General features: G+C 38.4%; 1 protein-coding gene across 5 annotated transcripts in view; it reads right to left on the bottom strand.

Annotated features, from left to right (window-relative positions):
- The window catches only part of ATRN (attractin), a 159,802-nt gene that overhangs the window by 79,209 nt on the left and 62,187 nt on the right, over positions 1-18,406 (bottom strand). For all 5 annotated transcript variants that reach the window (XM_019462656.2, XM_019462657.2, XM_019462659.2 and 2 more), the window contains exons 7-12: positions 16,443-16,533; positions 15,270-15,513; positions 14,342-14,525; positions 13,147-13,301; positions 10,212-10,296; positions 1,777-1,997 (exon numbers count right to left, since the gene is read on the bottom strand). In XM_019462656.2, the coding sequence (XP_019318201.2) occupies positions 1,777-1,997; positions 10,212-10,296; positions 13,147-13,301; positions 14,342-14,525; positions 15,270-15,513; positions 16,443-16,533 (980 nt within the window). The remainder of the gene's footprint in view (positions 1-1,776; positions 1,998-10,211; positions 10,297-13,146; positions 13,302-14,341; positions 14,526-15,269; positions 15,514-16,442; positions 16,534-18,406) is intronic.

The raw sequence follows: 18,406 nt of genomic DNA, 5'->3' as shown, positions 1-18,406 counted from the left end.
GCACAGGAAGCAGGCAGCACCACAGAAGCCCAAAGGAGGCACCAGGCTGAGATACATTCTGTACACATGTATGTAAATCTGAGAGTCTTAAGTTTGAGATCTTCTGGGCTACTACAGACCTGCTGCATCTCCTGTGGACCCCTGACAGGCCAAGGTCAGCAACAAAAGAGAGCCCATACAACCATGCTGCTTCATCTGTTGATCCACTTGCGAACATGGCACGTGATGGAACCCATGGACAAGACAAGGCAGGGCCCACCCCCACGAAGCATGCTCCTTGGGTTGCTGATGTCCTCCTCTGGTCATCGCCCCACGGACTGGGCCCACACAGAAAGAAGAGTGACCAGGGATATGACATCTGAGATAAGTTCACGGCAAAGGGATTCATACTGAACCATCTAAGGTAATTAAATATTATTTTCTATAATCATGTACATTTAATTTGAACTTTTAAAACCTGGATTAAAAAAAAAAAAACAATTTCACAGATTTTATCCCTTTGAACCCTACCAGGTTCTGGTCCTCTCTGTTCTTCAGCGCTCACTGGGAAGTTGCCTGGGTGTCCTTTTTGAGGATTTATATTCATCTTAATTTGAAGCGTTCCAGGACAGTAAAAGCTGACTCTATCCACCATAACCCTCATGGTAACATGCTACACCAACTCTAACAGTTAAGAAATTCAGCCAACATTCTTTAAATTAATTGAAGTGAACAAATACTTTGCAGAGACATTTTTCTTACTTTTAAAGGTAGGATATTACCTCACTTTATTACAGATATTATCTCACTGTATTACACTGTGCTGTAAGCCAGAGCAAAAGCATAAGAAGCTAAGTAGACAAGATGAAGAAAGCCTGGAAAACATAAGGGGTAGTTCTAAAAGCTAGGACCACTGGTCATCCTCAGCAACTCTCTTGCCTTGCTATCATTGCTGTGCCCAGCTAGAGAAGCTACAGAAGAGTACTCTGCATAGAGAGCAACTCTACCTCTATCCACTAGAACAATCTACTCCAACATAGCTTTTCTGGGTTGCCCCTCTTAATCTCATCCTTAACATCAGAACTGCATAATCCAATATGGTAGCCACTAGCCTCATGTAATTTTTTTAAAAATTTTTTAAATGTTTCTTTATTTCTGAGACAGAGAGAGACAGAGCATGAGCGGGGGAGGGGCAGAGAGGGAGACACAGAATCCGAAGCAGGCTCCGGGCTCTGAGCTGTCAGCACGGAGCCCGACACGGGGCTCGAACTCACAAACCGCGAGTTCGTGACCTGGGCCAAAGTCAGATGCTTAACTGACTGAGCCACCCAGGCACCCCTGTAATTTTTTAATTTAAGTTAATTAAAGTTTAAAATTCAGTTCTTTGGTCTCACCAGTCTCATTTCAAGTGTCTCATATAGCCACATGTGACTAGTAGCTCCCATACTGAGACAATGCACATGTAATATACTTTCATCATCACAAAAAGGTTGTCCTGGATTGCATTGCCTGAGACCAACTGCTAGGTTCAGGAGTTGGTATACAAAAATCTATGCAATGCTAAGGTTTTGTCTCCATCACTCATGGCTTCTAGGAGCCATGTGGCATGATCCCATCTATCGTAAAAATGTTTAGAAACCAATTTTTAATCACCCATAAGCCTTTGCTCCAGTTATTACCAAATAATTCTGGATAATAAAATGAAGATAAAAAATGAATATATCTTAAGTGCTTCCACGATTCAGACAAAATGAGATTTCAAATTAATTAAATTTTAAGAAAAGGATAAAAACATACTTCCTTTGGAAAAACATTCTGATTTTAACTTTTCTTCTTGTGCTTCAGTTGCCAACTCCCAGGAGATGCACTGAGATGACCCTGTGTCCCACACACACCGGATGCCGGGCCCTGCCGCTAGACAAGCAGCTTCACTCCGGTGTGCTTCACACTGTTCCGAGGTGAATACCAGGATGTCACTGAGGAGGAGACTATTGAAACCACCAAATACATACATGGTGCTACAGGGAGAAAAAAAAAAAAAAAGGAGAGGCGTAGTTTACTGAAAGTTTCTATAAACAAAGGCATGAAATGCTTCTTACAATCCTTAGACAAAATGTCCCCAAATGCCCATCCATTCGGGATGTGATGTGAATAAACAATGGTATATCCACACAATGAAACAGCAGTCGGTAGATGTAAAAAGGAATGAGCACGATTTCTACATACTGCTCTGGAGTGACCTTCAGGATCTATTGCTATGTGAAAAAAAAGGAAATGCAGAGAAAAGTATATATTGTATGTTAGCATTTATCTAGTGAGGGGAGGGGAAAAAGGAAATCAAACACACACAGACACACATGCACACACACACCGCTTTTCATTTAAGAACAACAAAGCTTTTCTTTGAAAAAATTTTTTAATGTTTATTTTTGAGAGACAGACAGAGAGAAGTGCAAGTGGGGGAGGGGCAGAGAGAGAGGGAGACAGGATCTGAAGTGGGCTCTGGGCTGACAGCAGAGAGCCTGATGTGGGGCTTGAACTCATGAACCATGAAACCATGACCTGAGCCAAAGTGGGACACTTAACCCACAGAGCCAGCCAGGCAGTCCAACAAAGCGTCTCTTTGACTTATCTTCTTAAAAGGGTAGGACCAACCTAGTAGCAATGAATATAACTGGTATTTAGATTGTGGTATCTAAAAACCATTCTCTCCCCTACCACTTAAAAAACAAAAACAAAACACAAAACCCTAGGACTCTTCAGAGGCAACCCCTAGTAAGTCAGGTTTAAAAATAAAAACAAGGGGGGGAAAAAAAAAAACTAGGCAGAAAAATCAGCAGTGGTACACTGGGGGAGACAGACTCTACTGAGTCAGTCTAGACAAGACACTAAACAAACAGCAACAACCCACAGTGGTGAAGGTGGGGGAATCAGAATCCACATCTGATACTACCTAAAATGTTTCCGTTTCAATAAAATGTTACAATATATGCAAAGAAACAAGAATGTGAACCAAATAGAGGAAGCAAAACAGTCCATCAAAACGGTCTCTGGGATGGCCCACATGTTGGACTCAAGAGACAAAGGCTTCAAATCAGCTATTACAAATATATTCAAAGAAAACTGTCTGAAGAATTAAGTCAAAATAGGATACGAGCGACTCAACAGGTAAAGAATACCCATAAAGAGATACCAATTATAAGGAACAATTAAAAGGAAGTTCTGGAGTTGAAAAGTACAGTAAGTGAAATGAAAAATTCACTAGAGGGACTCAGCTGACTTGACCTGGCAGAGGAAAGAAACAGTGAATTTAAACATACATCAATAGTACCATAAGGGACTCTTAAATACAGAGAACAAACTGAGGGTTGCTGGAGGGGAGATGTATGGGGGGATGGGCTAAATAGGTGATGGCCATTAAGGAGGGCACTTGTTGGGATGAGCACTGGGTGTTATATGTAAGTGATGAATCACTAAATTCTATTCCTGAAATCATTATTATACTATATGTTAACTAATTTGGATTTAAATAAAATCCTAAAAATTAAAAAAAGATATATCAATAACGATTATATAATCTGAAGAAAAAAAAATTTTTTAATCAAAGAAAATGAAAAGAGCCTCAGAGACTTGTGGGAAACTATCAAGCATCATACATAAGCATAATGGGAGTCCCAGAAAGAAAAGAGAGAGAACAGAAAACACATTAAAAAAAATAATGGTTGAAAACTCCCCAGATTTGATGAAAATTATTAATCTATACATCCATAAAATTCAACAAATTCCAAGTAGGATAGTCGCAAAAAGATCCATACTTACACACATTATAATTAAAAACTGCTGAGGGAAGGTGGGCAGGGAATGGGCTAAATGGGTGATGAGTATTAGGAGGGTGCTTGTTGTGTTGAGCCCTGGATGTTATATGTAAGTGATGAATCACTAAATTCTACTCCTGAAAACAAATTAACTTATTAATTAATTAATAAAAACTGCTAAAAAACCCAAACAAAGAGAAACTCTTGAAAGCAATAAAAGTAGGATAACGCATCACATACAAGAGAATCACACTAAGATTAATGGCTAAGACACAATGGAAGCCAGAAGGCAGAGGACTGAAATATTCAAAGTACAGAAAGTAAAAAGCGTCAAATAACATTTTTTTAACCAACAAAACTATCCTTCCACAATGAAACTGAAATAAAGACATCCCCAGATAAACAAAGACTAAGAAAATTCTTTGCTGGCAGGACTGCCTTACTGAGAAAGAGTAAAGTAACAATAATAGTTGAAGACTTCAACATCTCACTCTTAATAATGAGAAAACAACTAGGCATAAAATCAACAAGGCTACACAACACTTGAACAACATTATCAACCAATTTGACTTAACTGACAACTATGGAACACTCCACCCAAATAGAATAACACATATATTCTTTTCAAGGGCACATGGAACATTCTCCAGAATAGACCATATATGCTAGACCATAAAAAAAACTCAGTAAATATTTGCGTTTTCCCCCCCACTCCCTTCAATAAGTGTTTTTTTTAAGAAAAGAAATCTTCAAAATATGTTCTCTAATCCCCAAAATGGAATTAAATTAGAAATCAACAGGCAGAAAGTCTGTGAACTCTACAAATATCTGAAAAACAAACAACATATTCTGAATAATCTATGGGTCAAAGAAGAAATCACAAGGGAAATTAGAGAATATTTTTAACTAAATAAAAACAAAAATATGCCATTTTAAAAGTTTATGGGATGGGATTAAAGTAGTGCTTACAGACAAACTTACAGCTTTAAACACATACATTGGGGGAAAAAGGATCTAAAATCAATAACCTAAGCTTCCACCTTAAGAAACTAGAAAAAGAAAAACAAACTAAACCCAAAGCAATCAGAAGGGAGAAAATGATATAGAAAAAAACAATAAAATATATACAAAAAAAAAACAGAGAAAAATAAATGAAATCAATAGTTTGTTCTTTAAAAAATCAACAAAATTGACAACGCGTTAGAATGACCAAGAACATAGACGGAAAATAAATTAACAAAATTAGGAATGAAGAAGGGACATCATTGTTGACCTTATAAAGATTAAAAAGCATATAAAGAAATACTATGGACTTTTATGCCAACAAATTAGACAAGTTAAATGCAACAAATTCCTAGCAAGACTTACTACTGAAAGTGACTCATTCTTCAAAAAATTAAAAAGTAGAGCTACAACATGATTCAGCAATTCCACTTCTGGGTATATACCCCAAAGAAAGAAAGCTAGACTATCAACAATAGCCAAAGTGTGGAAAGAGCCCAAATGTCCATCGATGGATGAATGGATAAAGAAGATGTGGTATATACATACAATGGAGTATTACTCGGCAACCAAAAAGAATGAAATCTTGCCATTTGCAACTACGATGGATGGAACTAGAGGGTATAATGCTAAGCAGAATTAGAGAAAGACAAATATCATATGACTTCACTCATGTGAGGACTTTAAGATACAAAACAGATGAACATAAGGGAAGGAAAGGAAAAATCATGTAAGAACAGGGAGGGGGACAAAACATAAGAGACTCTTAAATATGGACAACAAACTGAGGGTTACTGGAGGGGTTGTGGGACGGGGGGGTGAGCTAAATGGGTAAGGGGCACTAAGGAATCTACTCCTGAAATCATTGTTGCACTATATGCTAACTAACTTGGGTGTAAATTTAAAAAAATAAATTAAAAAAAAAATAACTGAAAGCTACGACTCAAATACATATTTGTACATCCATGTTTACAGCAGCCTTATTTGCAACAGGCAAAGTTGGAAGCAAACCGAGTGTCTACTGATAAACAGAATGTGGAATATATACACAAAGGAATATTTATTATTCAGCCTTAAAAAGGAAAGAAATTCTGACACATGTACAGCATGGATGAATGAACCCTGATGATATTCTGCTAAGTGAAATAAGCTAGCCACAACAATACAAACACTGTATGATTCCAACTAAAGGTACCCAAAGGAGTTAAATTCACAGAGACAGAAAGGAGAATGCTGGTTGCCAAAGACAGGGGGCAGAGCAGAATGAGGAGTTACTGTTTAATGGGGAGACAGTTTCAATTGTGCATGATGAAAAAGTTCAGGAGATGAACGGCAGTGATGGTTACACACAATGTGAACACACCTAGTGCCACTAAACCATACGCTTAAAACTGGTTAAGATGGTAAATCTTACGTTATGAAAATTTTATCACAATTAAAAAAAAAAAAGCTAAAGAAACTGCTTAACAAAAAATAGGAAATCTGAATAGATAAACGTACCACAAGTAAAGAGACTGGATTACCAATTAAAAATCTTCCCACGAAGAAAAGCCCAGGCCCAGATGAATTCTACCAAGTCCCTGATGAATTCTATCAAACATCAAACATGTAAAGTAGTAATACCAATCCTTTATGAACTCTCAGAAAATAAAGGGGGAAAGAATACCTCTCAATTTATTCTGTCCAGTATTAATCAGACAAATATGTCATAAAAAAACATAAAACGATGGAGCAATATCCCTCATGAATAAAGACGGGGGACATTTTTGAACAAGGACGTTTGTGGGTGATGGATATGTTATCTTGATTGTGGTGATGATTTTACAAGTGTATACTTATGTCAAAATTTATCAAACTATAGACTTTTAGTATATTCAATTTGTTGTGTATATCAGCTCCTGTTGTTGATATTTGTAACAGGCCATATATGCAGAATCACACCTATTCTGTGTGATTAACACAGAATAAAGCTGTTTAACAGGCCATATATGCCAGAATCACACCTATTCAAAATAAAAGCAGTTGTGTAACAGCTCCAGGGAAAGTTCTTAAATGCTATCATGGAAGGCCAATGCCAGCAAATGATGCAGTCTGTATCACAAAGTATACTGGGCCATATCTGTCACACACATGGTATCTCTCTTGTGTGATGTGTGCTGGCACATCCTCAATCCTGCCATCCACTGTGCCAGATCAGAACCTGAAGAAAGAGTTAGGTTGGGGACTGTATAGACAGGAGACACAGCACTATCCTTAAATATAATAATCTCCTGCAAAAATCTGAAGAACAGAAACAAGATCAATCAGCAGAAGACAGAAGACAGAAGATAGAAGTCGATTCCAGGTAATATAAAGGAGAACCCACTAATAACTGGCGTCTGCAGGAAAGGAAGGAGCTTCCTTCTTAGGTGAGTTTTCCATCCCTGGACATGTTTAAAGGGGATGCCTGCATTAAGTGGAAGTTTCGAGCAGGTAACTTCCAGAACTCTTCCAACTCCAAGATCCTACAACGTGCCAGGAAGTTTAGAACTAACCCACAATGACGTGTAGAGTAATTTACTCTCACTTGCCTCAATTTCCTTCAAATTAACACAAGACTAGTTTACTAAAGCATAAAGATTTTGTGGCTCTCTTATGTATTTGCCATATATTATATTTAAAAATTGACACATTTCAATTACCAAAAATGAGCCTTACATTTCATTTTTAATCTCATTATTGGATTAGTATCGCATTAAGCAGTCTGGATTCAACTAGTCAATCTGCTGCTTCAACCAAATAAGCTCCATCCCCCTCCTGGTGCAGCTGGTGTTTTCAGCAACTCTGAATCCATCTGGTCACACGTTGGCTATGGGAGGCACGCAGAGCCCTTCAAAAAGGCCTGGAGCCGGAAAAAGGTGCAGCGGCATCTACGCAGCCTCGGTGCCTCAGAACCAGCTCTTCTTCCCACCTCCCTCACAAAACCCACGAAAACAACAACTTAAGTGAGGCACAGCTCACCCAACGCTGCTCATCAGTTAAGAAAAACCACCACTTGGAATACGGGATACGAAGAAATGATATGAATCCAAGTTTCTCTTTGAGTAAATTCTTTCTTTCACAAGATTAAACTAGCCGTGGCCTCTCTCGTCATCCGCTGCCCTCCCCCAACCCTGCCCCACATGCACAGATTATTCACATACAGGCCCAAACATACCACTGGAATTACACAAAAATGAAAACCTTATTATAACCCAGGCAAGCCATTCCTAATTCTGATTCGTGGTTAAATTCTATCGTATGGTAAACTATCAACTTCGATGAGTTTGTACAAAACCAAAGAATGTTTTAACAGAAGATCCATTTATCTGCTAGTTACCATCACTGTACTAACAGCTGTCACAATTTAGCAAACGCCTATTATGTGTCAAATCCTGTGCCAGGAGAACCAGGAGCACAAAGATGAATAAAGCAGAGGCCCAGACACCCATAGGCAAGAGGACGACAAAATGGCCCTGCGGCTTTTCAGATGAAAGCATCAGGAGGCATACACTAGAAAACTTCAGGGTTTTCCTACACTGATAAAGTACAAGCTTACAATTTAAGATGACACTTCGATTAGTAAAGTTGTCAGTCTATACCATCAAATGTTCTCATAGGAAAACCATATTTATCACTACATTTCAGCTAAGTTATTACTTTAAAAAGATGTCACCTTTTCCCAATATCTAAGTGTCTGAATTCTGTCGATTCTTCCCTCACGACATCCCCAAGACATGTCCAGGTCTTCATCTCATCTTGCATCGTAACAACAGAAATTTTGAAAGTCAAGGAAATCCTAACATAATGTTGGCGTTATAGCATTTAAATAGTTCCAGGGTTGATAAGGCTCAGAACTTTAGAAGGTAAAACAGACAACACTCATAACAGCTGAAACAAAATGGGAAAAGTTAAGAACATGATTAGGCTGTTTAGGAAATCAAAAATCTTTAAAGCACAAAGTAAGCAACAGGCAGAGTGGCCATTCTGGATCCTCCTTCTCCAGGAGCAGATTCACGAAGAACTCTGTTAGCTCGGGCCAGGCATTTTTGAGCGATGCAAGGAAATGGAGTATGGACTTCAGATTATCCAAGCACTACAGATTGATCTATATGAAGTTTCGCAGTCTTCCCATCTCTATTCCTCTACCTCGCCCGCCACTGAAATCTCTCTTTACCACTCAGATACAACTGTGAGAGACCTGACAACCCAAGTGGTGCAGACAACAGCGAACAGCGGAGGGCGGAAGACAGCAACTGAGCATAACTCTCGCTGTCCCATGAGACAGCACCAAACGTAGCATACCCCTGCATGCCAACAAAACCACACCAACAAACTTGGCATCACAAGGAATTCAAATCGACATCAGATATTTTATTTTATTTTTTTCCTCTTTAAAAAAAATTTTTTTTAATATAATTTATGGTCAGGTTAGTTAACATAACAGTGTATACAGTGTGCTCTTGGTTTTGGGGGTAGATTCCCGTGATTCATCACTTACAACACCCAGTGCTCATCCCGACAAGTGTCCTCCTCAATGCCCATCACCCATTTTCCCCTCTCCCCCGCACCTCCCCCACCATCAACCCTCAGTTTCTTCTCTGTATTTAAGAGCCTCTTATGGTTTGCCTCCCTCTCTGTTTGAAACTATTTTTTCCACTTCCCTTCCCCCACAGTCTTCTGTTATGTTTCTCAAGTACCACATATGAGTGAAAACATATGATATCTGTCTTTCTCTGCCTGACTTATTTCACTTAGCATAATACCCTCCAGTTCCATCCACGTTGTTGCAAATGGCAGGACTGCATCCTTTCTCATTGCCAAGCAGTATTCCTTTGTATATATAAACCACATCTTCTTTATCCATTCATCAGCTGATGGACATTTGGGATCTTTCCATAATTTGGCTATTGTTGATAGTGCTGCTATAAACATTGGGGTGCATGTGCCCCTATGAATCAGCACTCCTGTATCCCTTGGATAAATTCCTAGTAGTGCTATTGCTGGGTCGTAGGGTAGTTCTATTTTTAATTTTTTGAGGAACCTCCATACTGTTTTCCAGAGCGGCTGCACCAGTTTGCATTCCCACCAACAGTACAAGAGGGTTCCCGTTTCTCCACATCCTCGCCAGCATCTGTTGTCTCCTGAGTTGTTCATTTTAGCCACCCTGACCAGTGTGAGGTGGTATCTCAGTGTGGTTTTGATTTGAATTTCCCCACACCAGATATTTTAAATATAAATCAGGAAATCCGTATGTACAAAATTCCATGAAAAACGAATGGGCTGAGGGAATCCTGCAAATAATACGTAAGTCCAACTCCACTATCTCATGTGTAACCTCACTTTCATTTTAAACACAAGAGAAAAGGAGCAAATGCTTCTTCTCCAATTAATTACCTGTTGTGTAAGACTGCCGAGTGGCCAAATCTGTTGACATCATGATGAAGATCAGGTCTGGGAAGCACTGACCAGCGGTCACAAGCTAGGAGCAAGAAAAGCGCATTTCAGAAGGAATTGTTATTCATAATCAGTTAGGAACTCGCATCTTCTTTGGGAAGAAGACCGCAACAAGCACAACTCATAAAACGTATCTCTCAGTTTTTCTTAATCACACCATTATTTCGGAGGTAAAATACAGCAGCAGCAGAACAACAGGGCATGGGAGGCAGGACAATATGGCAATTCTAATTCACGAATGCATGTAACATCCTTGACACTCACATCACTCACTCTGTTGCCTATCACTTTTACCCACTAGAGTGTTTCTTAATTTGACATTTTTCAAAACTTATGTAAGTAAAATATGTGGGTTCCATAATTATTTTCCAGTTCAAACTTCACCTAGTTTTTTAAAAAGTCCTTGGGGTGCCTGGGTGGCTCAGTCGGTTAAGCATCTGACTTCAGCTCAGGTCACGATCTCGCGGTCCGTGAGTTCGAGCCCCGTGTCGGGCTCTGGGCTGATGGCTCAGAGCCTGGAGCCTGCTTCCGATTCAGTGTCTCCCTCTCTCTCTGCCCCTCCCCCGTTCATGCTCTGTCTCTCTCTGTCTCAAAAATAAATAAACGTTAAAAAAAAAAAATTTTTTTTAAAGTCCTTTTCTAGGTTCCCTAGACCTACCAATTTTTCTGTTTTGTTGCATGTCAGCAACTTCCCTTCTGTACCTTAATCCAACTGGTGCTGCAGAATGCTGCCAACCTCACTCACACTCCCTCTCAGAGACACTCAGACATTCATACTCACTAAGCAAAGGTTCTTCCACTTGATCCAGACCTTTATTCAACTCTGACAATAACAGCTTTCACTTCCTTCTCCCCAGCCTAGACTCTGTGGTCTTCTTCACACAGAGAACAGAGGCCACCAACTCTCATAGCTTCCTGCCCACCCACCTTGCTTCCCTCCCTAAAACCACAGGATGGCGGGAACTGCTTTCTCTTGTTCCACCTGGCTTTCACCACAGCATTTAAATGTGCCCAAGGAGGCACTCAACTTATGTAAGCCTTTTCTTCCCTTCACAGAGAAGTGGGTTGGGTTTTTTTCTCTTTTCTTTTTTCACTAAAACACTTAACATTCATGTTGTACATCTGACCTTACATCGCTGCTATCTGGATTACTCCTCCTCCCTGACTACAGGCTAACAAAGGACATCTTTGTTGTCAAATCCAACAGGCCCTAGAGTCCTTGTTTTACTTAATTCTTCTGCACCCATTGTTAACTGCTCCCTCACAGGTCACCAATCTTGCCTCACTTTCCTCCTGCTTCTCTGACATGTTTTCAGTCTCCACTCTCCTTCAAACTTCTTTATCCATCCATCCTCTGGCTGTCTGCTCATCCCTGATGACACATGCTCCCTAGAGGCTTGCCCCTGCCTAAGGCTTCCCACTGACCTCTGTATGGCTCAGTCCCACAGTCATCTCCAGCTGAACATGTACCTAAACCCAATTATTCCCTTCCTCCCAACCCAGTCCCTCTCCTTCTACTTCCAGCCTTGGTAAAAAGCACCTTCTACCATGGGCACACCAGATACCCAGCAATAGGGTACAAGTGCTGCCTAACTTCACCTAGCTGACTTCCTGGGGACCCAGCCTGGATGGACCATCCTCAAGAATTTGGACCTGACCTCAAGGTCCAAAGAATGTGGATCTGACCTCAAGAATTTCCCTGACCATAATCCTTACTCTCTTGAGTTAAAGAATGCCCAAAGATGCTTTCATGTATTCTTCTAAGAGCAAGCAACACCCTGAATTGCAATTATATCGTCTGTTCTCTGCCTCCCCCACTATGAGTCCCAGCACTGTAATTTACTCATCTTACAATCTCCGAGCTTAGTGGCTGGCACATATATGTCTGTTAAAAAAGAACATCTGATGATACAAGAGAACTTCTAGTATTTGTTTTGCATGAACACATACTGCCCTCTTCTGGTCAAGTATATTACCACACCAAAATTTTTGATAAAGTTCCATGTCAAAAAGTATTATAATCATCAAGAATGTGTAAAAACAATTTTTAGGGAATGAGATAAAGCTATTGGTTAAACCAACTTAACACAATGCTGGTGGTAACAACTACGTAACACTATTATATAAGTCATTCATGTGTAACACGGAGGCTGCTCACCCCAACCCATCCTCAAAAATTAACATTCAACCAATTGATGGGGGTGACTTCACTTAATAGAACTCAATATAGAAAAATATCAAAAATTTAAATAAAAATATAAACAAGAACTTAATATAGAAGTAATACTTTTTAATAGATGTGCAATATTTGTCATATGAATATAAAAAATACCATTTGGGGGGTGGCTGGGTGGCTCTGTCGGTTAAGCATCCAGCTTTGGTTCTGGTCATGATCTTGCAGTTGTGAGCATGAGCCCCATGTGGGGCTCGCTTTAGATCCTCTGTCCCCCTCTCTCTCTGCTCCCCACCCCCACTCTCATGTGTTCTCTCTCTCAAAAATAAATAAATATTTAAAAAAATTTTTAGAATACCATTTGGACCTCTTTCAAATGGCCTGACCATTTTCAACTACCAATATTTTCAGTTTCTTCTAAAATGTTGTTTATAGGGCGCCTGGGTGGCTCAGTCAGTTGAGCATCCGACTTCCGCTCAGGTCATGATCTTGTGGTTCATGGGTCAAAGCCCCACATTGGTCTCTGCACTAACAGGTGAAACCTGGCTCAGATTCTCTGTCTCCCTCTCTCTCTCTCTCTTCCCTTCCCCCACTCATGCTCTCTCTCTCGAAAACAAACATACAGACATACATACACAAATAAAATGCTGCTTATAGACAAAAGAAGATTCTTCAAAACTAAAATGGCTTTGGGAAACTTACTAATGTCGTAAGCCATGAAATCTGAAGAGAAGCATTTGGCGCCATGGCTCATGGATGTGTCATTGTGTGTGTTTCCTCCAAACACCAGCATGGTTCCACTCACTATCACAGCTGTGTGCAAGTAACGGAAAAATCGGCTGTCCTTAAGAATGGTCCTTTTGAGTTTATTTAAAAATAATAAATACAAGGTTAGTTTTTTAGGATATTTATCATCTATTTGCTAATGCAAACACAACCAATTTCTTAACTTTAGAACCAAATGTGCAAATACCTCTAGATTTTTCCCTATATATAAGTAACTTTCTCAACAATAAATAAATATGTAAAACCTTAAAGGTCTATGAGAATTTTGACAAAGCACATTAAGAGTCTTAAAAATGATCATAACTTAACTTATGACCTTATAATTCCAGTTTCTGGGTAGAAATCACATAAAATACAGACAAAAGCTTATGTATAATGCCTTATTAATAAGACAAAAACTAGAAACCAGAACTTCCAACTGTTCAAGCTTAGTACACCCACACGACAGAGTATTTACACAGCCACTAAAATGACAGACATTTTAATGACTGACAGAATGTAAACTGGTATCCATAGCATGGTCTCAAATATGTAAGGAAATACAAAAAGAGAAACCATGCTTTATATAATCACATTATTTCATCATTCAAATCTGCTTTACATTTATTAAAATTAGCATACTTGATATAGTTCAATTTATAGGAGAGGGAGTACTGCTCTAATTTAGGTCCTGAGACCACCTCTGTTTGATGATTTCATGCAATGAAGCCAGTAACTAACCCCAATGATGACACTTCGGTCATCAAGAAAAGGTTAAAAAATGGGTAGATTTTACTTAATTACAACAATGTGCATAAGCTCAGCTTTGTAAAACAATTGACTCCTCAGGATTCTGAAGAGCTAAAATTTTACAGTGGTACTGAGTGTATGAAAATTGAAAAACCAGTCAAAAAATACTAAGCATCTTCTAATCAATCTACTACAAAATTATAGAATAATGCAACAAAATAAACTAGCTACACTATTACCTTCTGCTTCTTTCCCAACTTTCCTATCTACAACGCTGAATTGAATTATCTGCTAGGCCTGAAAACAAAAATATAACACAATATCTTCCGGACAATTGCCAGAATTCACACCTTAGAGTAAAAGCTCAAGAAAAAGCACCCACCACATCTGGGTGTCCACATCGTATCTGTAGAGATCATCTGCGAGCCGGTATTTATTGGCGCTGAAAGCCTTGTAGCCGCCATGTACGTACAGGGCCCTGGTCCTGTAGTCATAGACACTGCTGTGGCCATAGCCCCCTTGGACAAGGGCACCCTGGGTATGTAATATACCCCATGTGTTCTTAGCTGGAAAGGGAAAACAGTTAAACGCAAATGTTGCAGGCTCCTCCTCCCCTAATACTTTAAATGACCAATTAGTTTACAATGAGAGATTTCAGGAGACTTGATACATATAAATTTCTTTTACCTTTTAATTTTTAAAGGAAAGCCATCTAAAACTTATAACAAAACCAGGTGGTCAAACATCAACCTGTTAAATGATCTGATGGTCTAATATACCATGCAGGAAAATAATTACATTAAATTTAAAAGACCCAGATTCCCCTCAGTTGAACACTTAATACCCCATGACCTTCAGTGACCAATGCCCAGATGTACTTTATGGGCCTACTTTCTCAAACTGTCAATTATGGGCAGTACTCCTGCACCAAAACAGCAGATATAATAAAATTTAACCAATGGAAAGATTACACATTAAGGGGAAATCACAGTCCATTAACCCAATCTCTAAAGGGTGGTCTAATTTTTTTTTTTTTTTGTCAGAATACTTGTAGTTCCAAATCACTTTTATTTATTTACTTTATTTCCAACACCTAAAGCATTTAGTGCCATCTTTGGCTCCTCGCCAAACTGACAGTAACAAATATATACTACTTAGCAGCAGCAAGGATCTGAATTTCAATAGTAATATAGCAACATTCACTGCGTTTCAAGATAAAGTACTGGGTCAAAGTTAGGTGGACTCTTGTTGAACAGTCAAAACAATACGGATAAAGGTTTTAAAAGAATCACTAGAAAAAATACACCTACCCAAGTCATATTCCTGTACATTGCTTATATATCCATAGAGAGGGCAATGACCAAAGATGACCAGCATGACCACTCGGCCAGTTTTCAACGTGACAATGTGTGCTGAGTGCCCGACCACTGCATACTGCTCTTTGGCTTTAGGGGTCAACAACACCCATGATTCATTATGAATATGGAACACTCTCAACTCATTGGTCACATTCCCTGTCGAATCAATTTTTCCTCCGTACATGTAAATTTTATCCTAGGGGAAAAAATGTAAACAAAATTCTAAAACACATCAAAAGGATCAAATCTGAGAAGGAAAAGGAGAAGTTCAAAACCTCAATATTATTCTTAGCTTAAAAAGTGCTAGTGAAATACACCTTTCAGTGACTTATTAGGAAAAGGCCGGAGAAAGGAACAAGATAAAATGAAACAAATCATATTCTGCATCTCCCAACACTTCACCACTGTTCTTGGACTTCCTCATACAAGATCTCTAACGGTATAAAATGTGTTGGGAAGATAAAGTTGAAAAGTTCCCTTATCCTACCATAAACCACAAAAACAAGGAAATGAAAGTGATTATTCAGTTATATTGCAAGGTAGCTATTCTTGGCTAAACTTGCTAATGAACATAAAAGCTAATTTATACAGTATAAATTTTTACCATTTAGTACTATAATCATAATACCCCAGTATAATTTGAGTCCATTAAAATCTCTCAGGTTAAATTGGTTTCAACTTTAATTTCCACTTACAACCTAGCCAATTAAATAGCTCCCCATACCCCACGAATAGTAAGTTTTCCCCCAACTAAAAACCAACACTGACGTCAAAATTATAGAGACAGAGAGTAGAGTGGTGGTTGCCAGGGGCTGGGGGTGGGGGGTGGGGGGTGGGATGGGAAGTTACTATTTAATAGGCATAGAGTTGTAGTTTTACAAGATGAAAAGAGGTACAGAGATGGATGGTGGTGACAGTTGCACATTAGGCATGTATTTTATACCATTGAACTGTACACTTAAAAATGGTTAAGATGGTAAATTTCATGTTATGTGTATTTTACCACAATAAAAAAGATTAGAGACAAAAACCCAACATTACATAGCTTTTCAATCACATAATACAATAAAAAGTAAGTGTGGAAGACTTGAGTTTCTAGCTTAGTACAGAGTGGAGACATTTTACCTTGTATAATGCTAAAGAATGGCCATATCTAACAACCACATTGTTCACAGAACGGTTCAGGGCAAGCCACTCCCTAGAAGCAAGGTCATACCTACAAAACAAACATCATATTTTCACCCAAATGACAAAACAGAGTATCTTATACTTTTTTATTTGTGATATAATACAGTTTGGAGATGCTAATTAAACGTGCCATGCATACAAGAAGGCACCTCTACAAACAAACAAACCTAACATCTGGGTCCATGGGGGCATATCAGAGCTTGGGAAGCAAGGCTGGGCTGCACAGCCCTAAGACGAGGAAAAAAATCTACTGGAAGTTTCTAATGGTTCCTGAAAACCTCTCTACACGCAGTCTAAATTACTTGCAAGTTGCATTATACTCAAGGGACATTTACTGCCATAACTTCTTTTTCATTTAATCATGTGAAATTGAAGACAGGTACTGAAAAAGGAATGGTAATTAAGTAAAAGAAAACTCCCGACTTTTCCTTTACTTTATCTAATTGATTCTTTTAAAGTCGTATTTTCAAGGAAGCTGGATTATCATTTAACATTTCAATTACACTTATGGATTCATTTAAAGACTTTTAAAATACAAGCACTAAGTAAACATCATTCCAGACATTTTTGATGCATATATATAGAAAAATACACTGACAATATATATTTATACAAAGGAGATCGTGCTACAGTTGATATTTTAAATAGTGTCAATTTATATATAATTTAATAGAAAAAAGAAGTGAAAAAGAAACCAATGCTATTGTTCTACTTTAAATAAATGTTTATTTTCTATGTTTCCCTGAATAATCCAAGTTTTTTTATTATGAAAAATTATTATGTAAACAAGAAAAAAGAAGAAAGTTTTATCAACAAAGTAGCAAAAAAAAGGAAATAAATGTCCACCAATAGAAAAAGGATTATGTCTATATAATAAAATTATAGAGTGAAAAATAAATACTCTCAAACAACACATTCTCAACATAAATGTCAAAACAATCCTAAGCTAAAGAATCAAACTGCAGAATACTGTTTCTATAATGACTAAAAATAGAAAACTTATTAATTATATGTTCATATCTATCAAAAGTATAAAGACGTGTATGTGAACAAATGATACAACATCAGGATACTGATTATCTCTGAGATGGGGTGGAACATGTGGGGATCTTTAATTATATTAGGAATGCCTTATTTCCTAACCTAGGTGGTGTATGCATTAGTATTCATTACTCTTTTCTAAACCTTTCCTTTTGTCTTAAATATTTTATACATGATCTAAAACAAAATGGGGACATTTACTGAATAATATATTAATACCAGTTATTATCTTATGTATTTTTTAAATATTCCACATTTTTTTTTTTCAACGTTTTTTATTTATTTTTGGGACAGAGAGAGACAGAGCATGAACGGGGGAGGGGCAGAGAGAGAGGGAGACACAGAATCGGAAACAGGCTCCAGGCTCCGAGCCATCAGCCCAGAGCCTGACGCGGGGCTCGAACTCACGGACCGCGAGATCGTGACCTGGCTGAAGTCGGACGCTTAACCGACTGCGCCACCCAGGCGCCCCAAATATTCCACATTTTTAAAAATACATGAAAAATTATTTAGAGGTTGGATTCACTTTAGTTTTTAAGTTACATACAAAATTAGGTTAATTTTGGACAGAATCCATTAACTTCCTGCTTTGAAAGTTGAAAACCTTAGCACTCACATTTCCTCCTATTTTTTCTCCCAATTTTTGTTATGTAATTTTTACACTGTCCCAGTTTGTAACAGTCACACTCCATTCTGTAACTGTGATACCATAGTTCTTTAGCACTGGATCTGTATTTTAGCTGAAGCAATCTCCTCACCGTCCTCTTACCACAACTTCTCCTTGAGTCTTTAATTCCTAATTTTGCTGCTGAGTGGTTTTTTTTTCTAGTGGAGCTCATATATGCTCCTTTCCCTAAATT

This window comes from Panthera pardus, unplaced genomic scaffold, assembly GCF_024362965.1.
Source record: "Panthera pardus isolate Hobbes unplaced genomic scaffold, ASM2436296v1 HiC_scaffold_25, whole genome shotgun sequence".
Lineage (NCBI taxonomy): Eukaryota > Metazoa > Chordata > Mammalia > Carnivora > Felidae > Panthera > Panthera pardus.
The sequence above is the reverse complement of the archived record's forward strand: the minus strand, read 5'-3'. Positions and strand labels throughout refer to the sequence as shown.